The sequence below is a fragment of the Scardinius erythrophthalmus genome (assembly GCF_964197995.2).
Source record: "Scardinius erythrophthalmus genome assembly, chromosome: 2".
NCBI lineage: Eukaryota > Metazoa > Chordata > Actinopteri > Cypriniformes > Leuciscidae > Scardinius > Scardinius erythrophthalmus.
In genome coordinates, this window is record NC_138222.1 from 29244279 (window position 1) to 29258942 (window position 14664).

The following is a 14664-nucleotide window of genomic DNA, read 5'->3' on the forward strand; positions in this document are numbered from 1 at the left end:
GCATGTGAGGGGCTAAAGTGATGAAATCCACCAAACTGTATAGCATTTGAACACACAATCCTTCTCTCTGTATGTTAAGCTCAGGTTAAAATCTAAGATCTGAACTTTTTATTGGATGCTTGTTTCTTGTTTGTCGGATGTGTGGTGTTTAGGTGTATGTAAAAAAAAAAAAAAAAAAAAAGTGTGGTATACCTACATCAGAATTGTTGTGTCTGACAAATCACTGGGCCAGCTGGCCAATTCCAGCATGCTGGGCTTTTCAGAAGGAGGGGCTTTATTGGAATCAGAACCAATTTCAGACAGACATACACCTCTGTTTGGAATACACAAACAGTTTTTGAACATTACAGCATGTTAACTTATTGTAGTACACACAATAAACCAAAATAGCACCATATGACCCCTTAAATAAATAGAAAGTTCTAAAGAACAGCATTTATTTGAAATGTCTTTACTGTAACTTTTGATCAATTTAATGCATCCTTCCCGAATATTCATTTCTTTCTAAATAAAAAAATCTTACTGACCTCAAACTTTTAAATGGTAGTGTAATGTATGTTACAAAAGCTTTCCATTTCAGATAAATGCTGTTCTTAAAAAAAAAAAAAAAAAGAATCAAAGAAGCCTGAAAAAAATTGCATACAACTGTTTTCAACATTGATAATAATAAGAAATGTTTCTTGAGCAGCAAATCAGAATGCTTTCTGAAGGATCATGTGACACTGAAGACTGGAGTAATATGACGCTAAAAAATCCAGCTTTGTACCATAGGAATAAATTAGGCTACATTTTAAAATATATCCAAATAGAAAAAAAATTGCTCTGATCTCAAACTTATATATATATATATATATATATATATATATATATATATATATATATATATATATATATATACACACATACATACACACACACACACACACACACACACACATACATATGCATCAAGTCTGATGAGTAAACCAACATTTTTACAAGCCAATGGCGATTCTATTGGTAATGAAGTTGACAAAATACCACCACGTCAAAAGTGCTCGTTGCTGAAGAAACACCCAGGCATGAAATGTAGTCACTCCTGCCAGTGAAGTAGGACTCAAATCAGAGACGTGCAGTTTCTGTGACGCACAATTTAAAGGTGGACCTGAGGATTTGGTGGTTCACTGTGTCAAAGGGTCTGTTCTGGCTTTCTAGCTATGGAAAACTATTTGTTCATTTTTGAATATATATATGTATATATATATATATATATATATATATATATATATATATAGTTTATTTGATTGCTCTGGCATTTTAGTATGACCATATAAAATTACACAATTTAGGATTTTCACTATTCTGGATATACCTCACAAGTGATGTCAGCACAGGGTTTTTTTTTTTTTTTTTTTTTTTTTTCTAAGGACTGAGCATTGGCTTGTAAGTCATTTTTTGCCAGTCTGTTTGTAGCCTGATCACAGCCCACATAGTATGTCAAAGTTTGGGTAGGTGGGGGTCACACTGAGCTTCTATGTCACTTATGAAAAGCACATTTTATAAACAGCAAGGTCAACAACCTGCATATAACAAGGCTCCTTTTTGACCAGCCTCAGGATGCAGAGCACGCCTTCTTGCTCAAACAGAAATCTGTGCAAATGTTTACACAGTTCTTTTCTTTTAACAGACTTCCAGTTTTGTTTTGAGTGGGTAAGTGCAATTTGGGAAAACTGCAACATGATTTTGATCACAGATTTGCCACAATGTCCTGTAAATACATAGAAAACAAGAATATATAAGTACATATGAATGTGACCATTGATGTAGCAAATCAAGTGCTACATTGCCTTTTTAACTGCTTTCTATTTTTCTGTCACTCAACCTTTCATAGTTTACTTTTCAATAGCTTAATAATTTCTTTGTTTTTGTCTTGATTTATTAGTTTATATATATATATATATATATATATATATATTTTTTTTTTTTTTTTTTTTTTTTTTACATTAGAATGACCAGAGGATAATTTCAGCTCTATTGTGTTCTGTCAAATAAAAAGCCTATACTAACCAAACAACCCTTGCAACTAACAAATGGTTTATCAAAACATAATTTTGTATGTGATGGACATTTTAAACACATTATTGTAAGTGTCCTCTCTTTTTTTTACCTCAGTATTTTATCTCCAATAACAGATTGTCAATGAGAATAGGCCTATAATGATTGACTGTAAACTATAGCTTTGTCCCAATAAAGAGGCTGCATCCATTTGGACACAGCCTATGTTGGGTATATCGTTAGGGTTTTAAATTTTTTATAATTTTAATTCAAATATAGGCTATAGCCTATTCAAATTTGAGGTTAACCTGATTAAGAAAATGCCATGTGGTTGGTCAGTCAGCTGTGTTACCTTTCAGTTAAGTTATCATGAGGACAGTGGAGCCAAGTCAACTCTTGGATAGCATCATGATGAGTTAGCATTTACTAAATAGCCTACACACAAATAATTTTGCTTTTTTATTCTTTTTTCTTTTTTTACAATTGACCAAAATAGCAGAGTGATGTAATGGTCTCAAGCAAGTTATTTACTGACGCTGCTGTCACCTTGGTGAATAACTTCTCTGCTTTAGAATCAGAGGTAACCGCGCCATCTCGTGGATTTCACCATTCAGTTTAGTAACTTTACAGCAGTAAAATCCCGTCACTGAACTCGGTCGGATATGAGCTAGTGAGCGCCGATCTGAGGCCAACAGAGACGTCGACATCGCGGTGATTCTCGCGAGGATACGGTTAGGAGCGCAGGTCTGGGATCAGAGTCACGAGGGGAGTTTTGGGCCAGTGACGTTTCGCTTATGCGCTGAATGTTTGGAGTCAATACAGGAAGCTGTAGTAGACAGCGAGGCCGGACCGAGCCAGGGTATGTAAATTAAAACTATTACGGAAGATTGTCATCTACAATCGAATCATATGTTATAGCAAGACGTTTGTGGTATTATAACAACAATAATGTCAGGTTAGAATGTGTGTTTCACAGGCGATGGCAGGAAAGTTGCTGATATAAGTTAACGTTAACCGTCGGTTGTGACTGGTTAGCTGATTTCGCCTTTTTACACGTATTGACTTTGAATTTAGTTCAGTATTTAGATGGAAGATACGTTTAACCTTTTACAGATGTACATTTTACTTTTACGATGTGCAATGTGGGTATTTTGGACTTAAAAAAAGTACCTTTCCACTTGTTAAGAGAGAAAAGTTTCTCCCACAAATCAGCCCCGCCCAGCATGCTCGTGAGGAAACAGTAAGTTACGTTAGTTTAAAGATGAATACATCAGTAGGCCTGTAGTTTCTCATCCCATGCCTTCCCTCTATGCATTAGTATAGCGGAAATCCACCTAATATCTGTTCTGTGACCACATCCTCTGTGCAATTAAGAAAGCATACATATGTTGATGTTTTGAAAATCTAGAGATCAATTTCAGTGTAACTTCCAGATCATATGAAAAGCACCATGTATTTTGGGGGCCAGATTTGTGTTTTGCAGTTATATGTGTTGTATGGACGATTATCTATTATTTTCACACATCAACATATAACACTCTCTTGATGTGATTACAGATGGCTTGCAACGACATGGAGAAGTCCAGCCTCGATGATGGCTGCTGTGAGGGCGAATACTCCAGTTGTGCATTGGCCATGGAGAAAGAGAGAGATTCATATCTGAGCCCGACAGAGAACCCCTCCACCATCAGTGTCTCTTCTAGTATCCCCCCAGACCAGCAAGGCTATGATGTAGAGTTTGACCCTCCACTAGAGAGCAAGTATGAGTGCCCCATCTGTCTAATGGGTCTCCGCTCGGCAGTACAGACACCATGTGGGCATCGATTCTGCAACTCGTGCATCAGGAAGTCCATCAGGTCAGTGTATTTGTCACTTTCAAAATTGACCCTGTGAAACCTACTGTATCATATTTCATAGGCAAATTGCTACGGCCTCTAAATTATCAACGGACCAAAACTTTGCTGCAAAACCTGTTGCACACAATCTACTACATTCTTTTGTCTGATTGATAGTTTATACTTTTTTAGTAAGTAAAAGTAATTTTAGTTTTATTCTAAAAAACCAACAGCATTAGGTCATGGTTCACATGTCTTTTTTGCTGTGAATCCTTTAATGATTTTTATGAAGAAAACAAAACATTTTTTATATTGTTCGTAGTATTTCAAGATGAACACCTACTTGACTGAAGCAACTTATTTAAAGGGATAATTTTACCCAAAAATGAAAATTATGTCATTAATTACTCACCCTCACATCGTTCCAAACCCATAAGACTCTTTTGGAACACAAATGAAGATTTTTTTTTTATGAAATCTGAGAGCTTTCTGTCCCACCATAGACATCTAAGCAACTACCACTTTGATGCTTCAAAAAGTTCATAAAGATTGTAAAACTAATCCATATGAATTGAGTGGATTAGTCCAAATTTTCTGAAGAGAAACGATCACTTAATATGATGAACAGGCTGCTTTTATTCACATATATATTGATCAGTGAACATGCATACTTATGGGTTTGGTATGACATGAGGGTGAGTAATTAATGACAGAATTTAAATTTTTGGGTGAAATATCCCTAAGCAGTGTATTTTTGCTCATTTTGTGCCTCTGTGTAAAATTGAGGTGTTTATTCCTTCTCAGATTTGAGCTTCATATTCTCCCATATACTATATGAGCCATAAAGCCTGATGTATCAAATATGATACTCAACAAAAAACAAATACGCAAACCTTTTTTTGTCTAAAGATTTTATAAACTGCTCCATTTATTTAAAACAGATTTTTCTGACCATATGCCAGGCTTTACAGTATTAAAACTACTTTTTCTGCCTGGCAGGGACACGGGGCAAAAATGTCCAGTTGACAATGAGGTGCTGCTCGAGGAACAGCTCTTCCCTGATAACTTTGCCAAACGAGAGATCCTCTCGCTCACCATCAGATGTCCTAATGCAGGATGCAGTGATAAAATGGAGTTGCGCCAACTGGAGGTAAATCTGCTAGTTTGACCAATACTGTACTCCTGCAGTACCAGAGGATGTAGTTTAACTGCATTTCTAGGACCCTAGTGTTTTGTGACAGCGTCACCTAGCCAATTCTACTCGAACAGAGACCTGATTCCAACTTCTAACAAACAGATGCTAAGACGACCAATGGAAATTATTCTTTTTTTAATTATCTTTCCACTTTATTTATAACATACAGGGTTTCTGCGGGGCATTAAAAAGCATTAATGGATTTTGTGAAAATTAAGGCCTTAAATGACATTAAAAAGCATTCAATTTTAATCTTTCAAACAACATTATTTTTATCCAGACATCAATAACTGTATTAGTATCAGTGTACTGACCTTCATTCATCAAAAGATGCCATTAAACAAGTATTTGAAATATACTGTCTTTATGTTGGTTCTACATTAATTTGGAGATTAACTGTGAAATTAATACATTATAGAAATATATAAACTAAATATAAACCTACAAAAATGTAAATGTTTTTAATTGCGATTCATTAATCACGGTTAATTACAGAAATTGTTTTGATTAATCGAGTATTTTTTTTATTTAACAAACATATGGACTTATATATATATCTGTGGTTAGTCATGGGTCATGTATGGCATTAGAAATAAAAAAATGGCATTAAAAAGCATTAGATTTAATCTGAAGATACCTGCAGAAACCCTGAACATAAGAGCAGGAGCAGCCATTTTAAACTTGAATTTGAACTTAAATTTATTAACGTACTAATAAACACACTAGTTTGTAGCACTGAACTGTAAGTGGGTCACACATCAGATGGAAAGCGCCACGCTTGCACTATGGCTAATGAATTGAGGTCTCACACAAACACTGAAAATAGTATTTTCAAGAAAACTGAATATAGGGGCTCATATACTGAAATTAGATTAAATATATCATGAGGTTTACCAATGGTTGTGTTTAGGGTTAGGGGTTGGTTAGGACAATATATCAATTAAATTTAGAGTCCCCCGTAGTTAATATTTTTATCACTTAAAACTTTTAGTATACACAGATAATTTAAATGCAAATTAGCCCTGTCTCCTCTTAATCACGCCATCTCAGAGATCCACTCAGTCAACTCGTCGAAGTATCAGAATGGTAATGTGTTTTATGTATCGCTCTCTACAATGTCGGACACAAAACAGTAATTAATAAGACCATGTTATCAAACAGCTAATAATGTGCTGTTAATGTTATATAAACCTTGTTCCTGTTCACCATCTCAGAGTCAGACAGTTGCCTTCTAAAAATCTTCCTTAGAAACGCTTTGAACAACTTAGAATGTCAGTGGAGAAAGGCATATAGTTCATCATAACAGTGTTATATAGATAATATACATAATTCACCGTCTATATTGCTAAATGTACCCGATTTTTCATTTTTCACAGAAAAATATGCCAGGATAACCTTGCTTCTTTCTCTTGAGACTCCCCTGCTTCAGAGTAGTCATAGTTAATGCTTACCGGCACATTGACGGGATTGGTTACAAGGTAGTTTGTAAGGACGTAAAAAATACCGGCGATTTCAAACTGCGTTTTTTTCACAGCAGTTTTAAGGAGAACATACTCAGCAATGGTGTTGACTTATGAATTTGTACATGGTTTGTCTTAAAGCATATTAAAAACACCACATAGACATATAAACAACATAAAAAATATACATTTTCACCACAGTGGGTCTTAAAATAATTCCTGAAAATTAATAATATAAATACAGAATTGGACAGTAAGTGATATAAAATAGTACATACAAAAAAAAGTTGGGTTCTAAAAAGCGGTCCTAAAAACTGTAGTCTTCAGTATTGCAGGAATACGCTACTTGGTGTTAAAAGTATATTAAATGCATAAATGTATTTTAAATATTTGCACTTGCAACTAAAAATGAATTAGTCACACCACAGGACCATTTAAAATTAACTAGTGAAATCAAACAGAATGAATGCAACAGATCAAACCATCTTGGGACTCTTAAAAAATTACTATTTAAAATACACAGGACATTAGAAAACGTGACTCTTTCAAGAATGTGAATTTTTCAAGAATTGAACTTAGGAGCATTGTTATGAACTTATTAGAAGTTATCTTTTTATTAATACATTTCATAAAGGGGACCGATTATGCCCCTTTTTACAAGATGTAATACAGTGAGGAAAATAAGTATTTGAACACCCTGCTATTTTGCAAGTTCTCCCACTTAGAAATCATGGAGGGGTCTGAAATTGTCATTGTAGGTGCATGTCCACTGTGAGAGACATAATCTAAAAAAAAAAATCCAGAAATCACAATGTATGATTTTTTTAACTATTTATTTGTATGATACAGCTGCAAATAAGTATTTGAACACCTGAGAAAATCAATGTTAATATTTGGTACAGTAGCCTTTGTTTGCAATTACAGAGGTCAAACGTTTCCTGTAGTTTTTCACCAGGTTTGCACACACTGCAGGAGGGATTTTGGCCCACTCCTCCACACAGATCTTCTCTAGATCAGTCAGGTTTCTGGGCTGTCGCTGAGAAACACGGAGTTTGAGCTCCCTCCAAAGATTCTCTATTGGGTTTAGGTCTGGAGACTGGCTAGGCCACGCCAGAACCTTGATATGCTTCTTACAGAGCCACTCCTTGGTTATCCTGGCTGTGTGCTTTGGGTCATTGTCATGTTGGAAGACCCAGCCTCGACCCATCTTCAATGCTCTAACTGAGGGAAGGAGGTTGTTCCCCAAAATCTCGCAATACATGGCCCCGGTCATCCTCTCCTTAATACAGTGCAGTCGCCCTGTCCCATGTGCAGAAAAACACCCCCAAAGCATGATGCTACCGCCCCCATGCTTCACAGTAGGGATGGCGTTCTTGGCATGGTACTCATCATTCTTCTTCCTCCAAACACATTTAGTGGAGGAATAATTTAGTTATGACCAAAAAGTTCTATTTTGGTTCATCTGACCACATGACTTTCTCCCATGACTCCTTTAGTTATGACCAAAAAGTTCTATTTTGGTTCATCTGACCACATGACTTTCTCCCATGACTCCTCTGGATCATTCAAATGGTCATTGGCAAACTTAAGACGGGCCTTGACATGTGCTGGTTTAAGCAGGGGAACCTTCCGTGCCATGCATGATTTCAAACCATGACGTCTTAGTGTATTACCAACAGTAACCTTGGAAACGGTGGTCCCAGCTCTTTTCAGGTCATTGACCAGCTCCTCCCGTGTAGTTCTGGGCTGATTTCTCACCTTTCTTAGGATCATTGAGACCCCACGAGGTGAGATCTTGCATGGAGCCCCAGTCCGAAGGAGATTGACAGTTATGTTTAGCTTCTTCCATTTTCTAATGATTGCTCCAACAGTGGACCTTTTTTCACCAAGCTCCTTTTTCCACCAATTTCCTCGTAGCCCTTTCCAGCCTTGTGGAAGTGTACAATTTTGGCTACGTTCACACTGCAGGGCTTAATGCTCAATTCCGATTTTTTGAAAAAATTCGATTTTTTTGCAAGGCCGTTCACATTTCCAATTAAATGCGACCTTTTGTGATCTCCTGTGTGAACGTGAAATGACCCAGAAGTGACCCGCATGCGCAGAAGAGTACTCAACGGTCAACGACGTCACTTGTTGTTTGCGGAAGTAGCTAAACTTTAACCAGAGCCCGTCTCTGCTTTAACAAAGGCTAACTGCTTAACTAACTGTGATTCTCTCACTCACACACACACACGAGCGCACGCAGCGACCGTTACACAAGAGCCAGACAGCAGCCGCTGACCTATCTAATATCAGATTCAGCATAAATAAGTTAACATAACGTATATATAATGGCCGTGGGCTTTTTTTTTTTTTTAATTAACGGGCTTGTCAAGGTCGACCCGTTCGGCAGATTTACCTCAGCTCGACGAATATGCAGTCCGTTTTCAAACCGAAGACTAGCTGCTAACGTTACTTCAATGCAGAATAATGACATTTTTCGCGTATCAATGACGTGCGGGTCGGATACATGCGACCTGGCCGTTCAGACTGAAGTCGCATTTCAAAAGATCGGATATGTATCGGATTTGGGACCACATACCCAAGTGGCCTGGGTCGCATTTGAAAAGATCGGATCTGTGTCGTTCAGACTGTCATGAAAAGATCAGATACAGGTCGCATAGGGGCAAAAAAATCGGAATTGGGTCGTTTCAGCCTGCAGTGTGAACGTAGCCTTAGTCTCTAGTGTCTTTGGACAGCTCTTTGGTCTTGGCCATGTTAGTAGTTGGATTCTTACTGATTGTATGGGGTGGACAGGTGTCTTTATGCAGCTAACGACCTCAAACAGGTGCATCTAATTTAGGATAATAAATGGAGTGGAGGTGGACATTTTAAAGACAGACTAACAGGTCTTTGAGGGTCACAATTCTAGCTGATAGACAGGTGTTCAAACACTTATTTGCAGCTTAATCATACAAATAAATAGTTAAAAAATCATATAATGTGATTTCTGGATTTTTTTTTTTAGATTATGTCTCTCACAGTGGACATGCACCTACGATGACAATTTCAGACCCCTCCATGATTTCCAAGTGGGAGAACTTGCAAAATAGCCGGGTGTTCAAATACTTATTTTCCTCACTGTATAAGTCTCAGGTGTCCCCAGAATTTATCTGTGAAGTTTCAGCTCAAAATACCCCACAGATCATGTATTATACCATGTTGTAAATTTTTTAGTGGAAGAAAAACATGCTGTTTTTGTGCATGTATCTTTAAATGCAAATGAGCTGCTGCTCCCCATCCTGCTTTCCAGGAGAGGGCGGATCCTTTACAGCTCGTGCCTCGAATACTCTGCCAAAAACTAAAATATCTGTTTGGTCTTGATTATAATCTCTATTGCGAACATGCTCACATGGCATTGCAGTTCTTCATCGTCATAAAAGTTTATATTCTGCATGCGTTTTAAAGCCATATTAGTCTAAATTTCTGATATGGTTTTCTGAGTGCACACATCCGTGAGTATTAAACTAAGTTCTCTTTCACATCTTATTGCGCTTTAACTGTCAAATACACTCAAGGTTATGTTAAAAACACACAAAGTTCACAAACACATGTTATGTCAGAGAACGTAAACATCAAGTAAGAAAATTGCATGTGTATATTAGATCTGTGTATTAAAGTGACAGCAGCGTAATATACACTACCTACTGCTGTATACTGTTAATATGAATTAAACAACAAAAGAAAAACAGAAAATCACTCACTGCTCTTGATTGAATAACTTTAATAGCTTTATTAAATGAATACATTTCGTACTTGAATGCTGCTGTTAAATGCACTGGCGAGGAGATAAACATGACTGTGTACAGCTCACTCAGGGGAGGAGCTAAGTCGGTCAGATTTAAGGGGAAAATAACACTGGATGAATGGATTTTTTTTAATACCAAAATAGGGTGGTTGTGTAAACACACTGGGGACACATAATGTTTAAAAACAATAAAAGTACATTTTGCATAAAAGGTCCCCTTTGACTTCTTTCTTAAGAATAATTCAGGAATCTGGCCCCAGGTTCTTAAATATGGGTTTAAAATACAAGAAAAAAAATCTGTTGCAGAACCTAACATTCTGACTTAAAATCTTGTTATTTATTAAAAAAGTTCATAGATATGTTATGCATCGACGACTCGAGAAAGACCTTTCATAAATGCCATTTCAAACTCATTAGTGAGCAGTCATGAACAGGTGGCAACTTGTTTAATTGTTACATTCTTTCTTCCTCAGAGACACTTGTCTCAGTGCAAGTTTGCCACAGCGCCATGCCCTCAGTGTCTGGAGTCTGTTCGTAAGAGCCATCTGGATGAACACAAGAGCCAGCAGTGCTTACAGCGGCTCATGACCTGCCCTGCCTGCGCAGGGAGTTTTGTGTATGCTAACAAACAGGTGAAAACCTTTAATTCCTCTTCACATACTGGATATTTTTAGACTGGCATAAAATTGTTTTGAAAGTAGATCCATAAGCAGGGATTATAAAAATGTTGGTATTCTATTTTTTCTCATCTAACATCATTGTTGTGTTAGTATTATTTATTTACTATTGAAGTATTAATACGTTGAATTAGCTTTTATTTGTATATTTTTCAGTTCATTTTAATTTTAGTTTGTTTTAGTAATTTTATGTGCTTTTTGACATTTAATAGTTTTTGTTTTTTAAAATGTATATTTAGCTGTAATTAATTGTTATGCCAGTTTAGTTTTATTAATTTAAGTTGACAACAACACTTGTGTAACATTAGTGGTCTAAAACTTTTTTTCCTTTTGTGTAGATTCATGAACAGATTTGTCCCTTCGCCAATACAGTGTGTGAATATTGCGAAATGGAGCTTATTCGGGATCAGGTGTGTCAGAGGATTTGTCACTAATATGCGCTTTACCTGAGGCACAACAGTAATTGACTCTGTTTGATACCTAAAATTATACATAATGGAACTATAAAGCTGAATGAATCTGTTCTTATTGTTTTCAGTTGGCATTGCACTGTGACACAGACTGTCTGAAAGCTCCTGTAGCCTGTACTTTCAGCACTTTTGGTTGTCGTGAAAAGGTGGGCAATGAGATTCCTGTTGTATAACACATTTCTATTTCAAATAGATACTGAGCTGAGCTCACTGGTCTATTTATCAAAGATGCCTGAAAAAATGTCTAGCAGTTTACTTTCCACCAAAATAGTAAGCAGCACAACTGTTTACAACATTGATCATAATAAATGTTTCTTGAGCACCAGATCAACATATTATAATTCTTTATGAAGAGTAATGTCTGCTGAAAATTCAGCATCGCTTTTATATTAAAATGGAAATCAGTTATTTTAGATTGCTATAATATTTCATGTTACTTTTTTGTACTGTATTTTTGTTCAAATAATTGCAGCCTTGTTGAGCAGAAGAGATTTCTTTTAAAAACATTTCCGACGTCAAACTTTAAACACCTTTTTAATTCTTTGGAAATGTGTTGCAGATGCCGAGAAATGAACTTGCCCAGCACATGCAGGAGTTTACACAGATGCACATGCGCTACATGGCCGAGTTTCTGCGTAGCCAAACTCTCAATGGCAGCCTAATGCCGTCGGTTCCGTCAGACGAACGTGGTGCCTCTTCCCGGGCGCCAGATTCTTGCCAGTGTAAACAGGAGCTGGTAAACCTGCGGGAGACTGTCTTGGAGCTGGAGGGTCGGCTGGTGCGTCAAGACCAACAGATCCGGGAGCTGTGCATCCACAATGAAACACAGAAAAACCAGGTCACCGAACTACGCCGAAAGCTGAGCTCACTGGAAGAGGCCACCCGAGAGCTGGAAGCCCAGCAGTACCAAGGCATCTACGTGTGGCGCTTGGAGAACTTCTCAATCCACCTGCGCAACCAGGAGGCTGGTCAGCCCATAGTCCTCCACAGCCCACCTTTTTACACGGGCCGGCCGGGGTACAAACTCTGTCTCCGACTGCATCTGCAAACCCCCAGCGCCCCTCGCTGTTCCAACTACATCTCGCTTTTCGTGCACACTATGCAGGGTGAGTTTGACAGCCAGCTCTCCTGGCCCTTCCAGGGTACGATCCGACTGGCAGTGTTGGACCAGGTCGAGGGGCAGCACCACGTGGAAGTGATGGAGACCAAGCCAGACCTACAGGCGTTCCAGAGGCCCACCGTGCAACGCAACCCCAAGGGTTTCGGCTATGTTACTTTCCTGCACCTACAGGCGTTGCGGCAGCGTGGGTTTGTGAAAGAGGACGTGCTGTTGGTGCGCTGCGAGGCCACCCCTCGATTCGATGCTAGCCTCAGGAGGGAGGGGGTCCAACCCCGGGGCCCAGAACCTTCACTTTGAGGTCCTACATCGCTCCTGCATTTTCAAGTTCTCATAGACACTCTGCTGAAGCGAAGAAAATAACAGCTAAACCTTTTTTTAGACTTTTATTACCAGGCTAAGGAATGATGGTTGCATAACTCGCAATGCCTGTCTGTGGTGAAAAATGTTTTATATACAAATGTTTCGCAAAACATTATAGTGCAGTGCAATCAATCAATCGACAAACTTCTCTATGATTAGCAATTTCACTGAATGTCCTGTCAACCAAGCTAAAGGGTGTAAAACATTGTGTAATGGTGCTGCTTATGCTAAGTGTTAGTTTCCACAAGTTAATTTCACAAAACTACATTCAACTGCTAATTTTTGCTGCCTTACCGACCAACGCAACAGTAAGTGATTTGAGTTTAAATAAAATGTTTTTGCTCTTTTTTTTTCATAAAATACATCATTTTCATTGATTTGACAAGATCTGACGATTCAAAGCATCAATAGTACAGAGTAGCACTGTTTACTGTGGCTCTACTGAATCTGGTGCATCAGCTTCATTTAACGACTTCAGAATGTGCATTTACTTAGAGTAGTTCACTTTACAATGAAAATTACCCCATGATGTACTCACCCTCAAGCCATCCTAGGTGTAAATGACTTTCTTCTTTCAGACGAATACAATCGGAGTTATATTAATAAACACCCCGATGCTTCCGAGCTTTATAATGGCAGTGGATTGCAACCATCAGATTAAAGCCCAAAAAAAGTGCATCCATCTATTATAAAAGAACTCCACACGGCTCTGGGGAGTTAAAGGGATACTCCACTCTAAAATGAAAATTCTGTCATCGTATACTCACCCTCATGTTGTTTCAAACCTGTATGAATTTCTTTCTTCTGCTGAACAGAAAGGAAGATATTTAGAAGAATGTCAGTAACCAGACAGTTTTTGGTACCATTGACTTCCATAGTAGGAAAAAATATATACTATGGAAGTCAATGGGACCCAGAAACTGTCTGGTTAATTACATTCTTCTAAATATCTTCCTTTCTGTTCAGCAGAAGAAAGAAATTCATACAGGTTTGAAACAACATGAGGGTGAGTAAATGATTTTAGAGTGGAGTATCCCTTTAATAAAGGTCTTCTGAAGCAAAGCGATTAAAGCTCGGAAGCGTCAGGGTGTTTATTAATATAACTCCGATTGTATTCGTCTGAAAGAAGAAAGTCATATACACCTAGGATGGCTTGAGGGTGAGTAAATCATGGGGTAATTTTCATTTCCATTTTTTCATTTCAAGTGAACTACTCCTTTAAGGTGCGATCACGTTAGTGAAGTTTTGACAAAAATGGTCTTGTCAATAGTGTAGCAATGGATTAAGCACAAGTTGATGGTCAAGGCCGCAAATTCCACGTGATGAATTTGAACTGCCTGGGGATTATTTTGGCCTCGTGTGAAATTTTCAGTTGCGTGGATTTGTATTGAAATAACTGGAAAATTTGCAAAACGACAGTAAATGTGACCGCACCTTTAATGCAGATGGCACCAGTTACTTAATTTGTGTCCAATATTGCTTACATGTGTGAATGTTCTACTTTCTTCATTGAACATCATTGACAAAACAAGTATATTTTCTTTAATCAGATGGACTAATGTATGCAAGTTAATCTGATAATTGTATTGACACTGGAAATCTGACAAAAATCGTTTTTCATATTATGTTTTTTTTCATCAAAATATTCAGTGCTCAAATGTGTCTTTTATAAATTATTGTTAATGTCCTGTTTTCTGTCTTTCCTGTGCATTTTTAGTCCCACACA

The 14664-nt window shown here is 37.6% G+C and overlaps 1 protein-coding gene across 3 annotated transcripts; it reads left to right on the top strand.

The window, feature by feature from the left end:
• Positions 1-2682: 2682 nt before the first annotated feature.
• Positions 2683-14630, top strand: traf6 (TNF receptor-associated factor 6). Of its 3 annotated transcripts, XR_014029662.1 has the most exons (8): positions 2683-2893; positions 3592-3890; positions 4869-5019; positions 10785-10943; positions 11327-11398; positions 11527-11604; positions 12018-13531; positions 14025-14630. XR_014029662.1 is itself a non-coding variant. In XM_081359087.1 (7 exons), exons 2-7 carry the CDS (start codon positions 3592-3594, stop codon positions 12873-12875), a joined length of 1617 nt encoding a protein of 538 aa, XP_081215213.1. In that variant the 5' UTR covers positions 2683-2893; the 3' UTR covers positions 12876-14630. The 3 variants fall into 3 exon arrangements, 2 of the variants coding, with proteins under 2 accessions (XP_081215213.1, XP_081215214.1); XM_081359087.1 differs by having other exon boundaries at positions 12018-14630; XM_081359088.1 differs by having other exon boundaries at positions 2850-3274; positions 12018-14630.
• The last annotated feature ends 34 nt before the right edge of the window (positions 14631-14664 follow it).